Source organism: Pithys albifrons, chromosome 24 (genome assembly GCF_047495875.1).
Source record: "Pithys albifrons albifrons isolate INPA30051 chromosome 24, PitAlb_v1, whole genome shotgun sequence".
In the NCBI taxonomy this organism is placed as follows: domain Eukaryota; kingdom Metazoa; phylum Chordata; class Aves; order Passeriformes; family Thamnophilidae; genus Pithys; species Pithys albifrons.
The window spans coordinates 6,097,884-6,123,243 of record NC_092481.1 but is presented as its reverse complement, the minus strand read 5'-3'; the positions used below and the strand labels follow the sequence as shown (position 1 = coordinate 6,123,243).

The 25,360-nt window shown below is 53.1% G+C and overlaps 1 protein-coding gene across 1 annotated transcript in view; it reads right to left on the bottom strand.

Moving 5' to 3' along the window:
* Positions 1–25,360, bottom strand: part of CSMD2 (CUB and Sushi multiple domains 2) — a 292,995-nt gene that overhangs the window by 121,268 nt on the left and 146,367 nt on the right. Inside the window, exons 12-14 of the mRNA XM_071576489.1 lie at positions 23,216–23,328; positions 14,311–14,493; positions 2,466–2,792 (exon numbers count right to left, since the gene is read on the bottom strand). Coding sequence (XP_071432590.1) covers positions 2,466–2,792; positions 14,311–14,493; positions 23,216–23,328 — 623 coding nt within the window. The remainder of the gene's footprint in view (positions 1–2,465; positions 2,793–14,310; positions 14,494–23,215; positions 23,329–25,360) is intronic.

Genomic DNA, 25,360 nt, shown 5'->3' with positions numbered 1-25,360 from the left:
CCTGCAGCATCACTGTCCTCTCTCCTCCCTGAGAGGGACCTCAAGGTGCCTGAGAAAGCCCCACGAGCTCAGTTGAGAACTTCAAGCAGACAGAACAAATTAATTCTGTGCTTAAGAGTAATTTACAGCAATAAAACAATTGTTTCCAAACAGCCTTTTTACAGAGGCCAAGCCCAACTGCCCCCACGGTGGGTGATGGGTGGGAGATGCACAGACAGGGCATTCCTGGGTGGGATGTCACCCTCCTGACAGCCCTGGGGTCCCTCCTGGCTCTGGGACTCCCTCCCCAAACTCCTTGTCCTGAGGAGCCTCCAACATGCTGGACTTTGGCAAACAGTGTCTGAAGGCCTCTGATTTTTCCTTTCTTTTAACTAAAGGCTTTGCAATCATGGCTGGAAAGGCCATTAATTCAGCTGGGCCACAAAAGGCCACTCCAACAAAGCCATTTATCAGTTCTGCTGAATAGGTTTAATAATGCTCTTTGAAAAATCACAGTGCAATATGAGGATAAAATTGTGTGGCACCCACTGGGGGGTTGAGGACGTGGAGCCAAACCTATCTGTGCAAATTTCAAGGCTTTCTGTTATATAAGACAGTGCTACATATTTGCCTTGATCTTCAAAGCCTGGCATCTCTTTGGGCTGGTGCACCTGAGGGTGCTGTGGAGTGGGGAGAACAACCACCCCAGCTCCAAGGGCAGGGAGCTGCCCACAGGGCACCACCCCAACCCCCTGGGCACAAGGGAGGCTCTGAGGGGGAGGGCAGAAAGCCCAGGGAGTCACAGAATCATGGAATGGTTTGAGTTGAGAGGGATTGTCCACTTTCACCCCCTGCCATGGGCAGGGACACCTCCCACTAGCCCAGAGTGCTCCAACCTGACCTTGGGCACTCCCAGGGATGGAGCAGCCACAGCTTCTCTGTGCCAGGGCCTGCCCACCCTCACAGAGAGGGATTCCTTCCCAATATCCCACCTAACCCAGCCCTTCATCAACTTAAGACCCTTCTCCTTGTCCCAACCCTTGTCCAAGGTCCCTCTCCAGCCTTTGTGTAAGCCCTGATGGGAGAACTCAAATCTTCTGCTCCATGGACACAAAACCCAGGGCCAGATTGTTGGGTTTTTCCTGGACAACACTTAAACTTCACAGCCAGGAAGAAATTGTGCCACCAGCTCTGATCCTGCCACCAATCCCCAATCACCCAACTGCAAACCTGAAGGAATCCCCAATTTTCAGATTCACTCTGGAATTCCAATTTAGTGGGATCAACCTCTTACCCACCAGCTTCCAGCAAGAACTTAGAGCTTGAACTGCACACCAGAAGGAGGGGTGGGTGTAGGGGTGACAGTGTGTGGATCTCCTGGTGTCTGAGGGGATTGATGAAGAGGTTGCTATGGAGCAGATCTGGGTGTACCCTTGAAGGAAAGCACTTTGGAGTGCACCCTGAAGGAGCAGAGAGGCACCTGTGGAATGTGGGATCCCTTGGAGCCCATGGAATGTTTCCATGTGTGCCTGGTGGGCTGACCAGCCAATGGTGTGATGGTTTGTTGGATACAGGAGGAGATAAAAGGTGAAGCTGCAACTAAAACTAAAGTACCTAAACTAAACTAAACTAAAGTACCTAAACTAAACTAAACCAAACTCAAGTACCTGAACTAAACTAAAGGACCTAAACCAAAGTACCTAAACTAAACTAAAGTACATAAACTAAACCAAACTAAAGGACCTAAACTAAACCAAACTAAAGGACCTAAACTAAACTAAAGGACCTAAACTAAACCAAACTAAAGTACGTAAACTAAACCAAACTAAAATACCTAAACTAAACTAAAGGACCTAAACTAAACCAAACTAAAGGACCTAAACTAAACCAAACTAAAGGACCTAAACTAAACCAAACTAAAATACCTAAACTAAACTAAAGGACCTAAACTAAACCAAACTAAAATACCTAAACCAAACTAAAGGACCTAAACTAAACCAAACTAAAGGACCTAAACTAAACCAAACTAAAGGACCTAAACTAAACTAAACTAAAATACCTAAACTAAACTAAAGTACCTAAACTAAACTAAAGGACCTAAACCAAAGTACCTAAACTAAACCAAACTAAAGTACCTAAACTAAACCAAACTAAAGGACCTAAACTAAACCAAAGTACCTAAACTAAACCAAACTAAAGGACCTAAACTAAACTAAACTAAAATACGTAAACTAAACTAAACTACCTAAACTAAACTAAAGGACCTAAACCAAAGTACCTAAACTAAACCAAACTAAAGTACCTAAACTGAACCAAAGTACCTAAACTAAACTAAAGTACCTAAACCAAACTATCCTAAAGTAGTCGTTGTAAGCTCTAAGCCTTCTGATCAAGCCTTGTGATGCTGCTGTGCCTGAGCTCTCTGACCATCATTAGCACCCCCCTTCCCCCTACAAATGGTGTCCCCAGCAGATGGTGGCACTTACTGGTGAAGGTTATGTTGAAGCCTCTCTTCTCCATGGAGTGGTCGGTCTGGAACTCCAGCCTGACCACGTGGCCGCTGCTGGTCAGCGAGGAGGGGATGTGGCTCCCTGAGAAGGTGCCCAGCACGGGGGACTCGGCGGTGGCCCCATCCTTGACGGCCAAGAAGTCGAACTGGGGCTCGACGTCGAAGTCGTTGAAGGCCAGGTGGATCCTGCTCTCGGCCGTGGCCAGGATGAGCCACACACAGTGCAAGCTGCTCCCGTACTCCTCGGGGTAGTTGGGCGACAGCACCGTGCCCGACGGGCTCGTGAAGTTGAAAAAGCAGGAGACTGCAAGGGGAGATGCCCATCAGTGGGGCAGCAGAGCCCTCAAACAGCCCTGCCCCCTGGCCCCGAGCTGGGACATCCCCCAGAGGGTCACACACCAGGGCTCCCATCCCATCACTGGGGCAAGGATCCATTGGCAAAGGGTCAGTGATCCATTGGCACTGGGGCACTGATCCATTGGCACTGGGACAGTGATTTGTTGGCAAAGGGTCAGTGATCCATTGGCACTGGGGCACTGATCCATTGGCACTGGGTCAGTGATTCATTGGCACTGGGGCAGTGATTTGTTGGCAAAGGGTCAGTGATTCATTGGCACTGGGGCAAGGATCCATTGGCAAAGGGTCAGTGATCCATTGCCAATGGGGCAGTGATTTGTTGGCACTGGGGCAGTGATTCAATGGCAAAGGGTCAGTGATCCATTGGCACTGGGGCACTGATCCATTGGCACTGGGGCAGTGATTTGTTGGCAAAGGGTCAGTGATCCATTGGCACTGGGGCACTGATCCATTGGCACTGGGGCACTGATCCATTGGCAAAGGGTCAGTGATTCATTGGCACTGGGGCACTGATCCATTGGCACTGGGGCACTGATCCATTGGCACTGGGTCAGTGATTTGTTGGCACTGGGTCAGTGATCCATTGGCACTGGGCCAGTGATCCATTGGCACTGGGGCAGTGATTCAATGGCACTGGGGCAGTGATCCATTGGCACTGGGCCAGTGATCCATTGGCACTGGGGCAGTGATCCATTGGCATGGGAAGAGGTGAGTGCCAGGCACCCTCTGGGCTGCTCTGGGCTCATTCTGCCCGTGTTTTCCCTGCTGTGCCCAGCAGAGCTCAGCTTTCTGTAACTGCAGGAATTCAGCATCACTCAGGGGGGCTGTGGGATCTGGCAGGTGAATTGTCCTGCAGATCCCTGAGGGAAAGCCTTGCCCAGGAATCAAATGGGTGGCTGGAGCCAGTGCCAAACCAAACCAGCAATGAATGAGTTGGGGTTGGCAGCAACACCCTCTGTGTGGCACAAAACCTGGGGCAAGGAGCCAACCTGCCCCTTTCTCCAGGCACAGCTCCAGCCTCCTCTGCTGCTGCCCATGCCCAGGCTTTGTGGTTTGAACTGCTGGGCATCCTGCAGGCCCACTCTGAGGGCAGTGCAGGCTTTTCAGGATTTGCTTAAAAAGACCAAATCTCCACTTTCCAGCTCACCTTTTGATTGCTAAATGAATTTATCCCTCCTGCTCCTCCCCAGCTGTGCCCCCCTGCATTTACTCAGCTCCTTCCACCCAGGCCATGCCCATCCTGCACTAAATATTTGTGGGATCCAGCAATAAATTGCTGAGTCCTTTGAGAGGGAGCCAAGAGTCAATTTATCTCCTTGGGCAGCTGTTCAGACCTGTGTGAGCACTGAGAAATAAAGGCTTTGGAAGAGCAGCCCAAGAATATTCCCAAGTTTCCCCCCAGTGCCAGGGGGTTGGGACAACTCCCAGGTACCTTCAACCCAGGCAGGGAAACTCCTCTTCCCATCACAAATAAATCACTGACTTTTGGTGGCATAGCATGTTCCCAAAAAAATCATCCAACCAGGCTGCCATTCCCAGGAAAATAATTAAAGCCAGGCTTAAAAGGAAGTCAAGGGGGTGTGTGCAAAGCCTTGAGCTCTTGGGACAACTCCCAGGTACCTTCAGCCCAGGCAGGGAAACTCCTCTTCCCATCACAAATAAATCACTGACTTTTGGTGGCATAGCATGTTCCCCAAAAAAATCATCCAACCAGGCTGCCATTCCCAGGAAAATAATTAAAGCCAGGCTTAAAAGGAAGTCAAGGGGGTGTGTGCAAAGCCTTGAGCTCTGCAGGGTTTCCATATATACTGTATTGCAGCTGCCAAGGCCTGGTGAGTGGAGCAGCAAAGCTGCCTTTGCAGGGGGACCTGCCCAGGTTGGGGAGATTTCAGGCTTTGCTCATCCTTTTCCCCCCATCAGCCTTGGTAAAACCCATTACTGGGACATACATCTCACTAACTCCTGGCAAAGGGACGTGGAGCAGAGGATGAGACTGGCTTGGGGTTGGCATTTAGACGATTCTTTGGATCACTGCTCAGTCTCCCTCTGTTATTTTCCCTCTGTCTTCCTTCAACCCTTAATGGGTTTGGATCAAACAAGACGGACGTTGCCGTGACGTTATCAAGGCCACGAGCCCCACAATCTATTTCCTGCTCTCAGCAACAAAGGGAACAGATTAAAGAGAAAACAAACTGCGAAAGATCCTCAGGATTTGGGCTCTTTCCTCGCTGCTGAAATATCAGGGGATGCTGTCAAATAATTCTGTCACCATAAGCAGGGTCTAATCTGCCTAAGAAATATTGGAGAGAAATTCATTCCCACCCAGACAAACCCCTCAGTGGCAGGAAACCCTCCCAGGAACGAGGCAGCTCCTATCAATTTTTTAATCCAAAGGGGTAAATCATCATTGAGGCAACACCCAGAGCACCCCCAGCCAGGCAGGGAGAGGAGCAGCACAGCTCAGCTCACGAAATAACAACAGCAAAGAACTTGCTGACAAAGGGAAGGAAAGCAGAGTGAGGGAAGAATGTAAAATTAACCTTTGCTGGATAAACCAACGGGATGGATTAAACAGGAGCAGCTAAAAAACCTCCCGAAGTCTCCACTGCAGAGGAAATAATGAGGACTTTGATTTTCCATAAGATCAGTGAGTAGAAAGGTAAGTTGGAGCTGCAGGACAGAGGCCACTGTCCCAAGCTCTCCTTGGTGGCAAGAGCAGCTTGGCTTCACTTCCCAGTTGGGAACATCCAGCCCAGAAAGCCACAACCTGTCCAGAAGGTCCCTCAACAACATCCTGGGGCCTGTGATAAGACAATTTTCTTGATCTTTTTAGACTGAGCAGGTTTCTGTTCCCTGTGAGAGGTTTCAGGGCTGGGATCCACACCAGGACAGAGGCCACTGTCCCAAGCTCTCCTTGGTGGCAAGAGCAGCTTGGCTTCACTTCCCAGTTGGGAACATCCAGCCCAGAAAGCCACAACCTGTCCAGAAGGTCCCTCAACAACATCCTGGGGCCTGTGATAAGACAATTTTCTTGATCTTTTTAGACTGAGCAGGTTTCTGTTCCCTGTGAGAGGTTTCAGGGCTGGGATCCACACCAGGACCAAGGCCACTGTCCCAAGCTCTCCTTGGTGGCAAGAGGAGCTTGGCTTCACCTCCCAATGGGGAACATCCAGCCCAGAAAGCCACAACCTGTCCAGAAGTTCCCTCAACAACATTCTGGGGCCTGTGATAAGACAATTTTCTTGATCTTTTTAGACTGAGCAGGTTTCTGTTCCCTGTGAGAGGTTTCAGGGCTGGGATCCACACCAGGACAGAGGCCACTGTCCCAAGCTCTCCTTGGTGGCAAGAGCAGCTTGGCTTCACCTCCCAATGGGGAACATCCAGCCCAGGAAGCCACAACCTGTCCAGAAGGTCCCTCAACAACATCCTGGGGCCTGTGATAAGACAATTTTCTTGATCTTTTTAGACTGAGCAGGTTTCTGTTCCCTGTGAGAGGTTTCAGGGCTGGGATCCACACCAGGACAGAGGCCACTGTCCCAAGCTCTCCTTGGTGGCAAGAGGAGCTTGGCTTCACTTCCCAGTTGGGAACATTCAGCCCAGGAAGCCACAGCTGGTCCAGAAGGTTCCTCAACAACATTCTGGGGCCTGTGATAAGACAATTTTCTGCACCATTTTAGGCTGAGCAGGTTTCTGTTCCCTGTGAGAGGTTTCAGGGCTGGGATCCACACCAGGACAGAGGCCACTGTCCCAAGCTCTCCTTGGTGGCAAGAGGAGCTTGGCTTCACCTCCCAATGGGGAACATCCAGCCCAGAAAGCCACAACCTGTCCAGAAGGTCCCTCAACAACATTCTGGGGCCTGTGATAAGACAATTTTCTGCACCATTTTAGGCTGAGCAGGTTTTTCTTCAATGTGAGGGGTTTCAGGGCTGGGATCCACACCAGGACAGAGGCCACTGTCCCAAGCTCTCCTTGGTGGCAAGAGCAGCTTGGCTTCACTTCCCAGTTGGGAACATCCAGCCCAGAAAGCCACAACCTGTCCAGAAGGTTCCTCAACAACATTCTGGGGCCTGTGATAAGACAATTTTCTTCACCTTTTCAGACTGAGGAGGTTTCTGTTCCCTGTGAGAGGTTACAGGGCTGGGATCCCCACCAGCCCCAGTGCAGTGCTGGCCACCAGGATCCAGCAGGAGCTGGGAACATGTCCCAGGCAGGGCCAGCTGGCAGAGCTCTGATTGCAGCCAGCAGAGGTGGGAGCCAGCCCAGCCCTGTCTCCTGCTCTTTGTGCCTCTGGGACAGCGAGGAACAAAGTGCCCTGAGGGGCCAGCAGAGATGCCAACATGACAGGGGGCAGCCCTGCAGCCTGTCCATCAGATCCCTGGGCTGGGCTCCCTGACACCTCAGAGGCTGCAATTAATATTTATTACCCTTGTTCTTAAACGTTCTGAGAGGACATTTCATCCTGTGCACGGCCCGTTCCTAAGCCTGCCCTGATCTCTGTCAATAATTGTTATTGCTGATGGAGCACTGCAAAGGCAAGAAGAACAATCCCTTTATTAAATGAGCAGAATAAATCACAGCAAAGCAGCAGGAAGGGAGCACTGAGCAAAGGCAGAGAGGCCCCAGCAGGGAGGGACAGCACAAGGGCTTGGCTTGAGTCACCACAACCATCATCACGATTCTGCCTTGATTTAGAGCAGCCAAACCCTGAAGGAACAGCTCAGTGGGACACATGGATGTGGCACAGGGACACTGCCCCAGGTCCCTGTGGGAGGTGCTCAAGGCTGGGCTGAATGCAGAGGAACCCAAGAGTTCTTCACCAGCACCTTCAACAGAAGCAATTTCTGCACTTGTCTCATCCAAGTCTTCTCTTCCTGACTTGTTTCTCTTTTATTGTGCCTTCCAAAGGTCCTGCTCCTCCCAAACCCCCTCTGTGCTCCTGCCAGACCTTCTCAAGGTCCTGCTCCTCCCAACCCCCCTCTGTGCTCCTGCCAGACCTTCTCAAGGTCCTGCTCCTCCCAAACCCCCTCTGTGCTCCTGCCAGATATTCCAAAGGTCCTGCTCCTCCCAAACCCCCTCTGTGCTCCTGCCAGACCTTCTCAAGGTCCTGCTCCTCCCAAACCCCCTCTGTGCTCCTGCCAGACCTTCTCAAGGTCCTGCTCCTCCCAAACCCCCTCTGTGCTCCTGCCAGACCTTCTAATAAAGATGTTGCTCCTCCCAAACCACCTCTGTCCTCCTGCCAGACCTTCCAAAGGTCTGCTCCTCCAAAACCACCTCTGTGCTCCTGCCAGACTTTCTAAACCACCTCTGTGCTCCTGCCAAACTTTCTAAAGGTCCTCCTCACAAACCACCTCTGTGCTCCTGCCAGACCTTCCAAAGGTGCTGCTCCTTCCAAGCCACCTCTGTGCTCCTCCCAGACCTTCTCAAGGTCCTGCTCCTCCCAAACCACCTCTGTGCTCCTGTCAGACCTTCTCAAGGTCCTGCTCCTCCCAAACCACCTCTGTGCTCCTGCCAGACCTTCTAATAAAGGTCCTGCTCCTCCCAAACCACCTCTGTGCTCCTGCCAGACCTTCCAAAGGTCCTGCCAGACTTTCTAAAGGTCCTGCTCCTCCCAAACCACCTCTGTGCTCCTCCCAAACCACCCCTGTGCTCCTGCCAGATATTCTCAAGGTCCTGCTTCTCCCAAACCACCTCTGTGCTCCTGTCAGACCTTCCAAAGGTCCTGCCAGACTTTCTAAAGGTCCTGCTCCTCCCAAACCACCTCTGTGCTCCTCCCAAACCACCTCTGTGCTCCTGCCAGACCTTCTCAAGGTCCTGCTCCTCCCAGACAACCTCTGTGCTCCTGCCAGGCCATACCTGGTGCCCCCTGACCCTCCAGCCCTGCCCATCCTACACGTGAGGATCCAGGTTTGACCCCAGGAAAGAAGTCACACCGTGGGTCAGGAGCTGAAAACCAAGCAGGAAATCACTGGAATAATTTCAGTCTCCATGGAAACAATAAAAAAATCCTGACTTCTGTCTCAGTTTTATGTTTTGTTCTCACAGCCTGTGACCACTTGGGAGAGAGCTTGGAGAAAGGAGTGGATTTTCTCCCTGCTTTGCTCTTTGAGGAGATCCCTGCTCTGGGCAGAGCTGGTGATGGACTGGCAAAGCAGGAGCTCAGCAGGGCACCCCTGGCACTGGTTCAATCAGGAAAATAACAGCGTGGAGGTGACCCAAGGCAGTGCATCCTCCTGCTGAGGGCTGAGGGGGCAGCTGGGGGCACCCAGGGGAGTGTGGGCACACTGAGGTGGTGACACCACGGTGGCATCGCCTGTGGGAGGAGGAGCTGCCCTGCTGAGGACACAGAGTTGGCCACATCTGCTGGCCCTCAACCCACCTGCCACCCTTTGACCTCCTCTCTGCCCCCCTCCTGCTGCCCCAGCCTGACTGCACAAGGACCCCAAACCCTCCAGAATTCCTTATAAACCAGGAGAAGTGCCAGGCAGTCCCTCACAGGGGGAGACTTCCCTCTGGCTCTCCAATCCCAGAGAGAACTCCCTGGCAAAGGAGAAAACAGGCTGTGGTTTGTCCCAGTTTTCCTTGGATATGACACCATGGAGACTTCCCAGGCCAACTGACAAGTGGGATTCAGCTTCTCTGGGACATCCCCCAGGGAAGAGGAGCAGGGCTTGGTGCCACAGCCCTCCTACAGTCCAGGAAAGGGAGAGGGAAAATTCTCAGCCAGGTTACACCAAAAAAAAAAAAAAAGAAAAAGAAAAAAGAAAAAAAAGAAAAACAAAGAAAGAAAAAGAAAGAAAAAGAAAAAAGAAAAAGAAAAGAAAGAAAAAAAGAAAAAGAAAAGAAAGAAAAAAGAAAAAAGAAAAAAGAAAAAAGAAAAAAGAAAAAAAAGAAAAACAAAGAAAAAAGAAAAAAAGAAAAGGAAAAAAGAAAAAAAGAAAAAGGAAAAAAAGAAAAAAAGAAAAAGAAAAAATAAAAAAAAGAAAAAAGAAAGAAAGGGAAAAAAAGAAAAAAGGAAAAAAAGAAAAAAAAAGAAAAAATAAAAAGGAAAAAAGAAAAAAGAAAGAAAGGAAAAAAGAAAAAAGAAAAAAGAAAAAAGAAAAAGAAAAGAAAAACAGAAAAAAGAAAAACAGGAAAAAAGGGAAAAAAAGGAAAAAAAAGGAAAAAAGAAAAAAAGAAAAAAGAGAAAAAAGGGAAAAAAAAGGAAAAAGGCTGAGGAGCTTATGGAGGACAATTAGAACCAAATTCCTCATCACTGAGCAGGAGCTGAAGTGTTTCCTGCCCAAACATGTGAATCTCAGTCCTTTGCCAAGCAGAGCTGCAGAACAAGGGCTGGGAGAGGGAGAGAACAGTCTGCCAGGGCTAACCAGGCTGTTCCCAAGGGCTCCAAACCCCCAGGGATGCAGGAATTTGGGGAATCTGCCTTCCTTCCATTGCTCCCTCTCTGCAGGGACACCCTGGACCTCTGGCTGGATGAACAGCCTGGAGACAGGGAATGTTCCACCAGGAATCTCCTGCTCTGAACCACCCCAGGCCAAGGGCAGGGGGATTGTTGGGGGGTCCCCATGGATTTCCAGCTGAGGAACCATCTCAGCCTGGAATTGGCCTCAGCAGGTGATAAACCATGTCCTGAGGTGTTCAAAGGAACAAGAGGGGAAGAAAGCACAACATCTGCTCCAAGGCCAGGCAAGAAAACACACAATTTAACATAATTCCAATTGGAAACGCTCTGGGAAATGCCTTCTGTTGTGTTTAGAGGGATATTATGCATGAACAGGGCTGGAATACAGAGAGTTTACAGCAACACAACAGCAGGAAAATCACTGGAAACTGTTTGAGATCCTAAAGCAAGAGCAGACGGAGAGCAGAGAGCCCTGGCAGGATGGGCAGAGTGATGGATGTGAGTGTGGAGGAGTCCAGAGAGCCCTGGGGTGATGGGCAGTGCCCTGGATAAGTGTGGAGGAGTCCAGAGAGCCCTGGCATGATGGGCAGAGTGATGGATGTGAGTGTGGAGGAGTCCAGAGAGCCCTGGCATGATGGGCAGAGTGATGGATGTGAGTGTGGAGGAGTCCAGAGAGCCCTGGCGTGATGGGCAGAGTGATGGATGTGAGTGTGGAGGAGTCCAGAGAGCCCTGGCATGATGGGCAGTGCCCTGGATAAGTGTGGAGGAGTCCAGAGAGCCCTGGAGAGATGGGCAGTGCCCTGGATGAGTGTGGAGGAGTCCAGAGAGCCCTGGAGTGATGGGCAGTGCCCTGGATGAGTGTGGAGGAGTCCAGAGAGCCCTGGCATGATGGGCAGTGCCCTGGATGAGTGTGGAGGAGTCCAGAGAGCCCTGGAGTGATGGGCAGTGCCCTGGATGAGTGTAGAGGAGTCCAGAGAGTCCTGGCATGATGGGCAGTGCCCTGGATGAGTGTAGAGGAGTCCAGAGAGCCCTGGCATGATGGGCAGTGCCCTGGATGTGAGAGTGGAGGAGTCCAGAGAGCCCTGGCATGATGGGCAGTGCCCTGGATGACTGTAGAGCAGTCCAGAGAGCCCTGGCCCAGCCCAGCCCAACTCCTGCCCCTCCAGTTAAACACACACAGGCACAAACACAAGTCCAGCCCCATCCCCAGCACTGCCAACAAAGCCCCCTCAGCTGAGGAACCTCCACTCCCACCCCCACTTTTTGGACTCCTAAACCACAGTTTTATTTCCACATTTTTTTTCCCAGAAAACACGACGGGTCCAAAAACCTTCAACTCTGCAAGTCTGAGATCCACAAACCAAAGAGGCACCAGAAAACCAGATGTTTTCTGAAGTGACTCTCCCAGAGACAGTTAAAACAAGGCAAAAAACTTTGCCTTGATTCGGTGAGGTGCTTAAAAATGGCATTTATTGTCATGACAGTCATTGCCACAATTCCCCCTCCCAGAAAATGACGGCACCGCTTGGCACGAGTCACCCACTGGGCAAAGGCACAGGGTGGAAACTCAGGAGGGCAGGACATGGAGGAGGAGGAGGAGGAGGAGGAAGAAGAGGAGGAGGAGGAAGAGGAGGAGGAGGAAGAGGAGAAGGAGGAGGAGGAGGAGGAAGAGGAGGAGGAGGAAGAGGAGGAGGAGGAAGAGGAGGAAGAGGAGGAGGAGGAAGAGGAGGAGGAGGAAGAGGAGGAGGAGGAAGAGGAGGAGGAGGAAGAGGAGGAGGAGGAAGAGGAGGAGGAGGAAGAGGAGGAGGAGGAGGAGGAGGAAGAGGAGGAGGAGGAGGAGGAGGAGGAGGAGGAGGAGGAGGAGGAGGAGGAGGAGGAGGAAGAGGAGGAGGAGGAGGAGGAGGAAGAGGAGGAGGAGGAAGAGGAGGAGGAGGAAGAGGAGGAGGAGGAAGAGGAGGAGGAAGAGGAGGAAGAGGAGGAAGAGGAGGAGGAGGAAGAGGAGGAGAAGGAGGTGGAAGAGGAGGAGGAAGAGGAGGAGGAGGAGGTGGAAGAGGAGGAGAACGACGAGGAGAACGACGAGGAGAATGAGGAGAAAGAGAAGGAAGAGAAAGAGAAGGAGAAGGAGGAGAATGAGGAGGAAGAGGAGGAGAATGAGGAGGAGGAGGAGGATAAAGGAATGGAAACTGCTGGGGAAGGAGAGCAGAGAACTTTTGAAGCCTCACTGAGCTGCTGCAGAAACCCCAAGAGAATCCCACGGGCCTGCTCTCCCTTTCCTTGGCGAGGGAACAGGAAACTCATGAAACAAATTCTGGCCATAAATGTTCTGTAGCAGGACCTTCCCCTGCAACAGTGCCCATAAAATCACATGGTGAGGCTCTCCCTGCTGGACAGGAGGGTGCCCAAAGAGCCATTCCAGCCCAGACCCCCAGCACTGCACACACACAGAGCTGGAGCTGCCCATGCACCCCCAGCTCTGCTTTCCACACACACTTCATGGTCCCCAAACCTTCATGGAGGGTTGTGCCCAACCCCAACCCAGATTCCAGGCCAAGGCTTTGGTCAGGTAAGCCCTAAACAACAAAGAGATGTCTGGGATGAAGCCAGGGCAGGGAAGGGGGCTCTGGAATGCTCTTGCCATTGCCTACATGTTCCCCTACATGTTGTTGATCCACAAATAAAAAGCTGGAGAGCCACAGAGTTCCCATTTCTGAAAAGGAACATTCCTGCTTTCTCTCTCTCTCCATTTCCCCCAGCTCTGCTTTCCACACACACTTCATGGTCCCCAAACCTTCATGGAGAGTTGTGCCCAACCCCAGCCCAGATACCAGGTCAGGGGACATCTTTGGGTAAGTCCTAAACAAAGAGATGTCTGGGATGAAGCCAGGGCAGGGAAGGTGTACAGGGTGCTCTGAAATGCTCTTGCCATTGCCTACATGTTCCCCTACATGTTGTTAATCCACAAATAAAAGGCTGGAGAGCCAAAGAGTTCCCATTTCTGAAAAGGAACATTCCTGCTTTCTGTCTCTCTCTCCATTTTCCCCAGCTCTGCTTTCCACACACACTTTGTGGTCCTCAAACCTTCCCAGAGAGTTGTGCCCAACCCCAGCCCAGATACCAGGCCAAGGCTTTGGTCAGGTAAGCCCTAAACAACAAAGAGATGTCTGGGATGAAGCCAGGCCAGGGAGGGGGGCTCTGAAATGCACTTGTCATTGCCTACATGTTGTTGATCCACAAATAAAAAGCTGGAGAGCCACAGAGTTCCCATTTCTGAAAAGGAACATTCCTGCTTTCTGTCTCTCTCCATTTCCCCCCCACTTTGAGCCCCAACTGGGTTTTCCTCTCCTGTCTTTGGCTTGGCTCAGCCTCACTCCCTGCACCACAGAACCTGCTCCAAGGCCCAGATTTTAACACATCCCCTTAATTAGAGGTGAGACAAAAGGAGGGGTTTGTTTGGGACCAGCTGGGGAAAGCTGAGCCACTTCTGGGAGTTTGGGCAACATCCAAACCCAACGTTGGTTCTGCCTGAAGGTTCTGTCGGTGCAATAAAAGCAGATTGTCCCCCACACCTGCAGAGGACTCTGAGCATCAAACCCCCCCAGAGACTGGGCAGGAACTCCCATTTACCCCCCCCAAATGATGCCCCTGAGGAGGGCAGAGTGTGCCAGTGCTGCTGAGAGCAGCCAATGCCAGGCTGAGGGGCAGCAGGTGTTGCATTGGCAGACAGTGAGGGAAAAACCAAATGGCAAAAAGAGAAGGAAGGTTTAAATGATGGATTTGGTTGTGTCCAGCTCTCCTGCCCCAGACACCACAGGGACTGGCACAGGGCAGTGGGTGGGCACAGGGGCATGGCAGAGAGCACCCGGTGCCAGCCCAGCCCAGCCCCCCGTGTGCCAGCCGGCCCGTGCTCCACACCAAGAGCCACACCAAGCTCTCCCCAAGGCCTGAGCTGGGTGAAGATGCCCCTCGGTGCCACTTCTGCCCCCGCAGAGCCGCCGTGGTGCCGGGCACAGCGCAGGGCACCCCCCGTGCCCCCTGGTGCCCTGGAGATGCCTCCTCACCCACTTACACACACAGACAGGTTTCTGAGCAGACCACTGGCTGCTCTTTTGGCAGGTGATGGTCCTGTGGCCCTTGAGCTCGAAGGCAGGTTGGCACTCGAAGCGCAGGCTGTCGCCGTGGCCGAAGGAGGTGCCCACCCTGCGCCCGTGGGCAGGGACCCCCGGGTCTCCACAGCTGCCCTGCTCGATCTCTGCAAGGAAGGAAAGGTAGGTTGGCTGGGCACGGCTGGGCATCTCCTCCCCCTCCCTCCCAGTGCTCATGGCACCCCTGGGCATCCCCTCACTTCCACCCCCCGTTGTCCCACAGGCACACGGCATCCCTGGGCACCCCTGGGCATCCCCCTCCACCCAGTGCTGCCCCACAGGCACGTGGCACCCCTGGGCACCCCCCCCACACACACACACACTCAGTACTGCCCCACAGGCACATCGCACCCCTGGGCACCCCTGGGCATCCCCCCCACCCAGTACTGCCCCACAGGCACGTGGCACCCCTGGGCATCCCCCCCACCCAGTACTGCCCCACAGGCACGTGGCACCCCTGGGCATCCCTGCCCTGTGCCATCCCTGCCCCATGCCCAGTCCTGCCCCGTCCCATCCCTGCCCCATGCCCAGTCCTGCCCCCTGCCCATCCCATCCCTGTCCCATGCCCATCCCTGCCACATGCCCAGCCCTGCCCCATGCCCAGCCCTTCCCCATGTCCATCCCTGACCCGTTCCAGCCCTGACCTGTGCCAGCCCTGCCCCACACCCAGCCCTGCCCACCCTTGTCCCATGCCCAGCCCTTCCCCGTGCCAGCCCTGCCCCGTGCCTATCCCTTCCCCACACCCAGCCCTTCCCCTGGTGCCCACAGCCACTGCCCCCTCCTTGCCCAAGCCAGGCAGTCTCTGGGCTTTGTGCCATCCCATAAATCCCAGCCCAATTTGCCCTTCTCTCCAGCTCTGGCCGTTCCCTCCCTGCTCTGGCTCTCTGGGAGCTCAGCCCCTCCTTCCTCCCCAGCCTGCTCAGCGTTCCCACATTATTTATCTGCCTCCCCCTCCCCTCCTCTCCCCCGCCCTCCCGGTTTTATCCCCATCATCTCTGATCAGTCTCGCCGTCTCTTCTCCCCGTTTTCAATTTCTTGCACCAAATTGGAAATCTCTTTCATGACATTCCCTTTACAGGGGGGGGGAAACGGTGGGATCTGAGATTTCCACGACTCCATCAAATATTCCAATTTTGGGCTGAATAACAACAAGCACCTCATTAAGATTCTGACTCCAGGCAACTCCGAGCCAGGTGTACTTGGAGCAGAAGTCAAAGGCTCGTCACTTCTGCCACTGCTCTTTGCATCCTGAACTAAAAAAGTCCCTGCCAGGTAATGAAGCATCCCCAAAAATAATTTAACATAAATTAATATTAAAGTTTTCACCAAATGGGTTTCTCAGTCAAGGCACTTCCCAAGGATTTATGAACTTCCTGCAGACTCTGAAAACCCCAAGTGTTCAAGATTTGCACTTGCATGGAAGGGATGCAAAATAAACCAGTTGGGATGTTAAAGCAACATGAACTGTACATTCCTCTCCAAAAAAAAAACCCAGGATGCCAATGGTGCCCATCATGAAATGAAAACCCAGCAAATGGTGCCAAGATCAGGCGGGAACCAGCAGGTTTGAGACGTTTATCGTCGTGTCTGACAGAGGAACAACCAACCGATAACTCTGCGAGTCAGGGATTGGAAAACTCCTCTGTGTCCTCCCTCTCCTTCCCACCCTTGGAGTCCTGGAATGCAGAACCAGCAGGTCCCAGTGCTGGTTCACTGCAGGGAGCCTGTGCCAGGGTGCCCAGCTCCTGCTGGCACCATGTTGGGTGTCTGGGAGGGAGCTCTGGGGTGTCCCTGTGCCACCTTGGAGGGAGCTCTGGGGTGTCCCTGTGCCACCCTGGAGGGAGCTCTGGGGAGTCCCTGTGCCACCCTGGAGGGAGCTCTGGGGTGTCCCTGTGCCATCCTGGAGGGAGCTCTGGGGTGTCCCTGTGCCACCCTGGAGGGAGCTCTGGGGAGTCCCTGTGCCACCTTGGAGGGAGCTCTGCGGGTGTCCCTGTGCCACCCTGGAGGGAGCTCTGGGGTGTCCCTGTGCCATCCTGGAGGCAGCTCTGGGGTGTCCCTGTGCCACCCTGGAGGCAGCTCTGGGGTGTCTCTGTGCCACCCTGGAGGGAGCTCTGGGGTGTCCCTGTGCCACCCTGGAGGCAGCTCTGGGGTGTCCCTGTGCCACCCTGGAGGCAGCTCTGGGGTGTCCCTGTGCCACCCTGGATGCTGGTTTGGATCACCATGAGCTGCCCAGAGAGGTTGTGGACTCCCCAACCCTCCAAGGCCAGGCTGGATGAGGTTTGGAGCAACCTGGGCAAGTGGGAGGTGTCCCCACCCATGGCAGGGGGTGGCACTGGGTGAGGTTTAAGGTCCTTCTCAACCCAAACCAGCCTCTTGTTCTGTGACAACAACACACCTCAACCACCTCAACCACCTCAACCAACTAAATCATCTCAACCACCTCAACCACCAAAGCAGTGGGAGGTCACCCCCCAGCCAACCCTGCCCCTGAACCTGCTGGAGCTGTGGCAGCAGAAGTGCCAGAAGTGCCCAGGCTGCCCCTCCACGCTCGGGGCCCTCCACCAGCCTCCTGAGACACGAGATGTTCCTGCCCAGCCCATCCTCCTGCAGCCCAGAGGGGCTTTGCCAGCAGGTTCAGTGAGACCAAGATGCCACCAGCAGCCCAAAGCTCCTCCTCCCTGTGCCCAGGCTGAGGCTCTGCAGGGGCAGTGGGCACAGCAGGTCCAGGGTGGGCACACAAAGCAGCTCCAGGGTGGGCACACAAAGCAGCTCCAGGACACACAAAGGATCTCCAGGGGGGACACACAAAGCAGGTCCCAAGGTGGGCACACAAAGCAGGTCCCAAGGTGGGCACACAAAGGGGTTCTAAGGTGGACACACAAAGGAGCTCCCAATGTAGGCACACAAAGCAGCTCCAGGACACACAAAGGATCTCCAGGGTGGGCACACAAAGCAGCTCCAGGGTGGGCACACAAAGCAGCTCCAGGGTGGGCACACAAAGCAGGTCTCAAGGTGGACACACAAAGCAGGTCCCAAGGTGGGCACATAAAGGGGTTCTAAGGTGGACACTCAAAGGAGCTCCCAATGTAGGGACACAAATCAGCTCCAGGGGGGACACACAAAGCAGCTCCAGGGTGGAAACACAAAAGGAGCTCCCAAGGTGGACACACAAAGGAACTTCAAGGTGGACACACCAAGCAGCTCCAGTGAGGACACACCAAGCAGCTCCAGGACACTCCAAGCAGCTCCAGGACACACCAAGCAGCTCCAGTGAGGACACACCAAGCAGCTCCAGGACACACCAAGCAGCTCCAGCTCCAGCAGAAGCCAAGGGGAGCTCCAAGGGCTCAGCACATTCAGTGTTTGCACAATGGGACACGCTCAGGAAAATGCAGCCAAGCAAAGGGAACTCTGAGCCCTCTGAGCCTCTGCTGGGAGGTGCCAAAGCTGCTCTGGAGGCACCAAACCAGCATTTCCCTCTCACCCCCCTGCCTGTGGCACCTTGTTCTGCCCCACTGCACAGACCCAGCTCAGAGGGAGGGAAATCAGGGGGTTAAATGGAGGCAGAGATGAGGGATTTGGGCACATCTGCCCCCTCTGCTCTCACCACCTCCTGGGCAGCAGCTGAGAAAGGTCTTGGGTAAGGCCAACACAGCTCACACATTTTATTGTCTTCCAGGGGGCAGGGAATGGAATTTATTCAGCAATTCCATTTCCTGACCCCAAAAAAATTCTTGCATTTCTTCTCCCAGGTAGTAAAAACCATGAAATATTTAACAGGGCAGAAGTTGCAAAAATAATAATAATAAAAGAGGAGTGATCCGGAAATATCAAAAGATGTTACTTCAATAAGACTGAAACATTTCTCCTGATGAATGTTTAAAGCAAAAATCACTTCCACATTAGGATAATAAAAGTCAAAGCTAAACAAGAACAGCCAAATCAAGTGTTTTGACATTATTGAAATGAAACAAGTTGACATGAATCTTTCAAAACTTCTCCATCAAATATTATTCATACAGATAAAATTTTGACAAAACAGCAATTTTATTTTATTTTTTTTTCCTTCCAACAGCAAAAATGTTTCAGCAGGAATTTTGAGGCAGCTGTTTATGCTCTTTGTCTTCTGGGGGTGGAAATTGGGGTGAAGAGGAGGAACCAGGAATGAGGAGATCAAACCCTCCCTGCAGGCACCTCAGATTGAGGCTGCTCTTCCTGGGAAGGATTCCATGGGAATTCCTGCTCCTGCCTGGCTCAGTTCTGCAGGAAAATGAGGGATCTGGAGCTGCAAGCAAAGGAAAGCTCAGCTTCTGGAAGGAACAGCCCCCAGCTGGAGGGTTTGGGAGTGAGGGAATCACACAAATGGCACCTCCTGCCAGAAAAACCTCAAAAAACCCCTTCCCATCCCACGGGGTTTGGGCTCAGAATAACTTGGTTTAAATTAAATAAAGTGAATTGTGCCAGGTGGGGATTGGAAGGATCCAGGGCTGGGGGTTTCTGCTGCTTCATTCTTTTGGATTCCAATCATGAATGAAAAAGGGACCATCTCGTTCCAACCAAAAGGACCATCTGGTTGTGGTCCCACCTCCCTGGGGAAGGGGTTGGAATGGGATGAGCTTTGATGTCTCTTCCATCTCAAACCACTCTGGGCTTCTCTGAAGGAGGGGGAAAAACACCCAAAGAGGACACACTCAACAAGGAGGGGATCAATTTTGGCCACATCTGCCACCAGAATTGCAGAGCAGCTGAACCAGTTGGCACCTGGAGCCCTTGGGCATCACCTCAAATTGCTGCCAGGAGGTTCAGATGAGTCTCCAAGAGGAGCTGCCCAACCTGGGAGCAGCTCAGGGCAGCACAGCAGAAGCTCAAACCCTCCACACTGTTGGCTCAGCACTGACAGGGGGTTGTACCCAGGTGGGGGTTGGTGTCTCCTCCCAGGCAACCAGCAGGAGAACAAGAGGGCACAGCTTGAGCTCTGCCAGGGGAGGTTTGGGTTGGAGATCAGAAAGAAATTCTTCACAGAGAGAGTGCTCAGGCATTGGAATGTCCTGCCCAGAGAGGGGGTGGATTCCCCATCCCTGAAGGTTTTTCAACTGAGCTTGGCCGTGGCACTGAGTGCCATGATCTGGTGATCACAGTGGGGTTGGATCAAGGGTTGGACTTGATGATCTCAGAGGTCTCTTCCAACCCAATCCATTCTATGATTCTGTGATAATTCTGGGATCTCAGCAGTCCAGGCTCGTGGCTGAGGACACAGATATTTCATGGAAAAGCAGAGCAGAGGGGACAGAAACCCCTGAGGTCCCTGAGGGACCTCCAGCAGTGACAGCACAGGTGCTGCTGAGCCAAAAACTGAGCACAGCAAGGGATTTACAGACCAGAGAAATGCAGAAACAGCTGCACAAAGCAGCAGCTCCTGTGCCCCAAATCAGCAGCTCCTCTGCCCCAAACCAGCAGCTCCTCTGCCCAAACCAGCAGCTCCTCTGCCCAAACCAGCAGCTCCTCTGCCCAAACCAGCAGCTCCTCTGCCCAAACCAGCAGCTCCTTTCTCCAAACCAGCAGCTCCTGTGCCCCAAACCAGCAGCTCCTCTGCCCAAACCAGCAGCTCCTGTGCCCCAAATCAGCAGCTCCTCTGCCCCAAACCAGCAGCTCCTCTGCCCAAACCAGCAGCTCCTCTGCCCAAACCAGCAGCTCCTGTGCCTCAAACCAGCAGCTCCTGTGCCTCAAACCAGCAGCTCCTGTGCCTCAAACCAGCAGCTCCTCTGCCCCAAACCAGCAGCTCCTGTGCCCAAACCAGCAGCTCCTCTGCCCCAAACCGGCAGCTCCTGTGCCCCAAACCAGCAGCTCCTGTGCCCAAACCAGCAGCTCCTCTGCCCCAAACCAGCAGCTCCTCTGCCCCAAACCAGCAGCTCCTGTGCCCCAAACCAGCAGCTCCTCTGCCCAAACCAGCAGCTCCTGTGCCCAAACCAGCAGCTCCTGTGCCTCAAACCAGCAGCTCCTGTGCCCCAGACCAGCAGCTCCTCTTTCCAAACCAGCAGCTCCTCTGCCCCAAACCAGCAGCTCCTCTGTCCCAAACCAGCAGCTCCTGTGCCCAAACCAGCAGCTCCCGTGCCCCAAACCAGCAGCTCCTCTGCCCAAACCAGCAGCTCCTGTGCCCAAAGCAGCAGCTCCTGTGCCCAAAGCAGCAGCTCCTGTACCCAAACCAGCAGCTCCTGTGCCCCAAACCAGCAGCTCCTGTGCCCCAAACCAGCAGCTCCTGTGCCCAAACCAGCAGCTCCTGTGCCCCAAACCAGCAGGTCCTGTGCCTCAAACCAGCAGCTCCTCTGCCCAAACCAGCAGCTCCTCTGCCCCAAACCAGCAGCTCCTGTGCCCCAAACCAGCAGCTCCTCTGCCCAAACCAGCAGCTCCTCTGCCCAAACCAGCAGCTCCCGTGCCCCAGGTTGGGCAGCCCCACTTTGAGTGGACTCAGGAGGGGAGCAGAGCAAAGCTCCAAACTGCAAAGCTCCAAAGCCTCTCAGCCCCAGAGGGCTCAACTCCAGCAAGGCAGAGCCAAGCACTGACTCAGCACCTGCACACAATAAATATTGTTTAATCATCCCCTGCCTGCAGCACTCGGGGGGCTCAGAGCACAGACCTTACTCAGCTCTACCTAAATTAACCCAGTTCCAACAGGAGGCCAAATTAAATTAAATTAAGGGGGTTTTGTGTCTACAAACCTACTTTCAATTTTAAAGTCTTGTTGTTTTTGTCTTTTTTTTTTTTTTAGTTTTAATATTCCTGGGTTTTACCACTGAATTTTATGTTGTTAATTCATTTTTATACTATTGCTTGTAATAAATTTAAGTCCATCAATAGAAGAAATACAGTTTTTTGGGGGGTGAGGCCAAGCATCACCCTTGGGATAAGTCATTGGAAAAAGGCTGTGGGTGAGATTATGGGAATTGAGAGCTCTTTAATCAACCCTAAATTTCTCAAGGACTTTTGAAAAAGTTCCCTGAAGGAATTCTTTATTCCCAGGCCTACATGGGGTGGGAATTCTCCCCCACCCAGCCCAATGGCTGTGAAGGGATCAGCTCCACAGGAAGGTGCTCCCACAATAAACCACCTGAGAGTGAAGGAAAGGAGGGACAAGACAAGCCCCAGGACGCCCAGGGAGGCTTTGAGTCCTTTCCAAAACCAAGCTCTAAATTGCAGCATCAACTCTCTGAGATGAGGAGAAAGGAGAGTCTTCTCCAGCAGACTGGGACTTAAACACAAAGTCCTTCCTACAAGCCCAAACGTGGCTCTCTGCTCTGGAAGAATCTCTTTGCAGGAATAAGAGTTGAGGTGCTGCAGATGAGGAGGAATCTTGGGGAACATCCACGAGGCAGATGCTCAGACTGCCACAGCTCCTTTGCAAATCAGTGTTGTCACCCTGACTGGAACTCATCCCACCTTGATGTGCAGATTTGGAGAACCCCAGTGCACAAGTAAAGCTGCTGAGGAGGAACTGGAGAAGCACTTTTGGCACTGGAAGGTCCCCAGGACTCCAGGACATGAGTGATGATGGACTGGGGAGGTCACAGGGGCAGGAGCAGCTCGGCCTTGCCATAGATCAGGTACCAATGACAGCAGAGCAAGGCAGGGGAGGAAAACTCGAGCTCCTGATGGACCCAAAGTTCACAGAAGATGAACAGCAGTGTGAGGAAGTCCCTTCATCATGAGCTTTGCAACTTTACCCAGAAAGTAAACCCAGATTTATCACGAGTTTCCAAGGATATGTCACAGTGCCCTCAGGAGGAGGTTACCAAAGCAGGCAGGGGCTGGTTTTCTCTCTTCTCCCCAGGATTTGGCAGCAGGAACCAACCAGGACCTCCCAGCAGAGCTGCAGTGCCCTCACCAGGGGTGGTTTGGGGGCAGCAGCTCTGCCAGGCTGCCAAAAACCAGCTCCACACAAAGGTGGCAGGGTCAGAGCCCAGAACCACCAGGCTGGTGCTGCCACAGCTGCCAAGGCTGGAATGGCACCAGGAAGGTGCTCCCTGGACAACCAGGATTGGCCTTTTCCTTCTCTCAGTTCTCTTCTTTCTGTCCCTGCAGGACTTTTCTGCTGCCCTGCAATCCTGTCCATACCCCAGAGTGCCCCTGATCCCCCTGGCACTGCCCACCCTCCCTGGACACGCTGGCATTTGGTGCAGCTCAACTTTCTGGGAGCTCAGACCCCTCATTCTGCTCCCTCAGCTCCATCAGCAGCACCACCAGGGACAGGTCCTGCCCTGACACCTCCCTGAAACCCCTCCAGAAATGAACCAGTGCAGTTGGGAAGAGCCACCTTGGAAGGTTCTGCTGGACATTCACAGAGAGACTTTTCCCTCCCCATTCCCCACCTTTGCAAACACCTGGGACAAACACAGAAGTTCATGCCAGACTTCAGCACTCCCAGCCTGATGCACTGCACGAGTTTCTATGAAAAATCCCAACATTAACTTGCATTTCATTTGCAATCTCCAGACTAGTCCCAGTGGGGAGCAGTTGACACCACTGATCTCCTACAACCCTTGGTTACTCCAGCTCATTTCCTCCCACAGCCACAATCTGTCACCAGCAGCAGCTCTTTTCCACCAAAGCAGATGAAGTGGCAGCAAGACAGTCCCCACCCAGCCAGCTCTGATGGAGAAGAACCCAAGAAAGCTGCTCTTGGTGGAGCCAAACTTCAGCCTTGAGAAGAAAATCTGCAGAACTTCCATAAATAAATAGAGAAGCTTCTTTCTGCCTTTCCCCCCAACCCACTGTGCTCATCCCATCCCTGATGCTCTGAACACTGGGAAGGTCTGGGAGAGGAGCCTGTCTTACCTTCATAGGTGGCTTTGAAGCCCAGCAGGTTGCTGACACTGTCAGTCTGGAAGAGGAGCCACATCTGGTGGTGGGTGCTGACGATGAGGTCGGGGACGGTGGTGCCCGTCAGGCTGCCAAGGGAAAGAGGCATTAAAGAGCTTGTGTGACTCCCCAGCTCATCATCCCAACAGAATAAAGCCCTTGTGTATGGGCACAGGTCACTGGGGCTGGAGAATTCCAGGGAGCAGCCCCAGAGGAACTGCCAACACCCAGGAGAGCCAGGAAGGGGTGAGGAGCTGCCAACACCCAGGAGAGCCATGGAGGGGTGAGGAGCTGCCAACACCCAGGAGATCCAGGGAGGGATGAGGAGCTGCCAACACCCAGGAGATCCAGGGAGGGATGAGGGTCTGCCAACACCCAGGAGATCCACAAAGGGATGAGGAGCTGCCAACACCCAGGAGATCCAGAAAGGGGTGAGGAACTGCCAACACCCAGGAGAAACATGGAGGGATGAGGAGCTGCCAACACCCAGGAGAGCCAGGAAGGGATGAGGAACTGCCAACACCCAGGAGATCCATGGAGGGGTGAGGAGCTGCCAACATCCAGGAGATGAGGATCTGCCAACACCCAGGAGATCCATGGAGGGGTGAGGAGCTGCCAACACCCAGGAGAGCCAGGAAGGGATGAGGAACTGCCAACACCCAGGAGAGCCATGGAGGGGTGAGGAACTGCCAACACCCAGGAGAGCCAGGAAGATGTGCCCAGCACTGAGAGAACTCCCAACTCCACCCTCACCTCCCATCCCAGCCCTCTCCAGCCTGTCCAAGGCACAACCAAATGTTCAGGGATGGGACAATATCCTGATTTCCATCCCGAATTCCAGAGACTCCCAAAGGGACTGAGGGGTGATTTTCAGAGAGTTCTGGAGTTTGGTGGGACTCTTCTTGGAGTTTGATGGGACTTTTTTGCATCACTAAGGGAAGGACCCAAGGAAAGCACAACATTTCTTGGCAGTGAGGCCAAAGCATTTATTCCTCTGCAGGGGCAGAAAATAACCAGAGAAATGCCCAAGTGGTGAAGAATCCCCCCAAAGTGCCCCAAACTTGCTGTATTTTCCAGCCACATTCTGCATTCTGTGTCTCCTGGCACAGCTGAGGGCCTGCAAATTATCACCACCATCACCCCCACCATAATTACCACTTGGTGCCATTGCTACAGAAGCTCATCCAGCATCAAAAGTCATCATTTTCTTTCTCACTGAAGCAAAACACAAGCAAACAAATGGAATTCCCAGAACCCAACCCGGGGAGTGAATTCTCTGAACTGCCTTTACAGCATTTTCCAGCATTACCAATAATTATTTCCTGCACGTGCCCTGCAAAATTCTTACCCTGACAGGGAAGTTTCTGTGAGGATGTAGAGAATAAAACCGCCCTGGAAGAGGAGGCAGGAGCCCCTCCATGTGCTGAGCAGGTTGAGAACCTTGAGAGGAGCTGCTGATCTGGGCAGTGCCAGCAGCTTTGGGGACTGGCACCATCATATCCTGGCACTGAGCCATGCAAGGCTCCTTCAGCCCCTGGGATTAATCACCCCATTGTGGTTCAGCAGAGCTTTGGAGCTTCTCCCCCACCCACAGGAACCCCCTGGTTTGGAGCTCAGTCCCTCCCTCCCTTCCCTGTGAGCAGGAGCAGTGGGTGGGAAGGAGGGATGTTATTCCAGCAGGACTCTCCTGGTGCCTCTTTTAGTGTCAACCTTTAATGTTGTTGTGGTTGTGCTGCTCCTGCTAAGGCTTTGTCTGGGATAAATTCATAAATTAAGTCCAGCTGCTGCCAGAGGAGAGGTGAGGGTGGGGGTTTTACTCTGTAGAGTTTGCTGAAATCTCAGTTCATCCAGAAGGGCAGCTCTGCTTCGTGTCTGGGCCCATCCTCAGGCACAGCAGCACCCAAAGGTTCCTTGGTAAAACTGAGCCCCAAGTTCTGCAGGCAGAGCTACTGCAGACCAGGACAATCCCAGAGCTACTGCAGACCAGGACAATCCCAGAGTTATTGGAAATCAGGACAATTCCAGAGCTACTGCAGACCAGGACAATGCCAGAGCTACTGCAGACCAGGACAATCCCAGAGTTATTGGAAACCAGGACAATCCCAGAGCTCCTGCAGACCA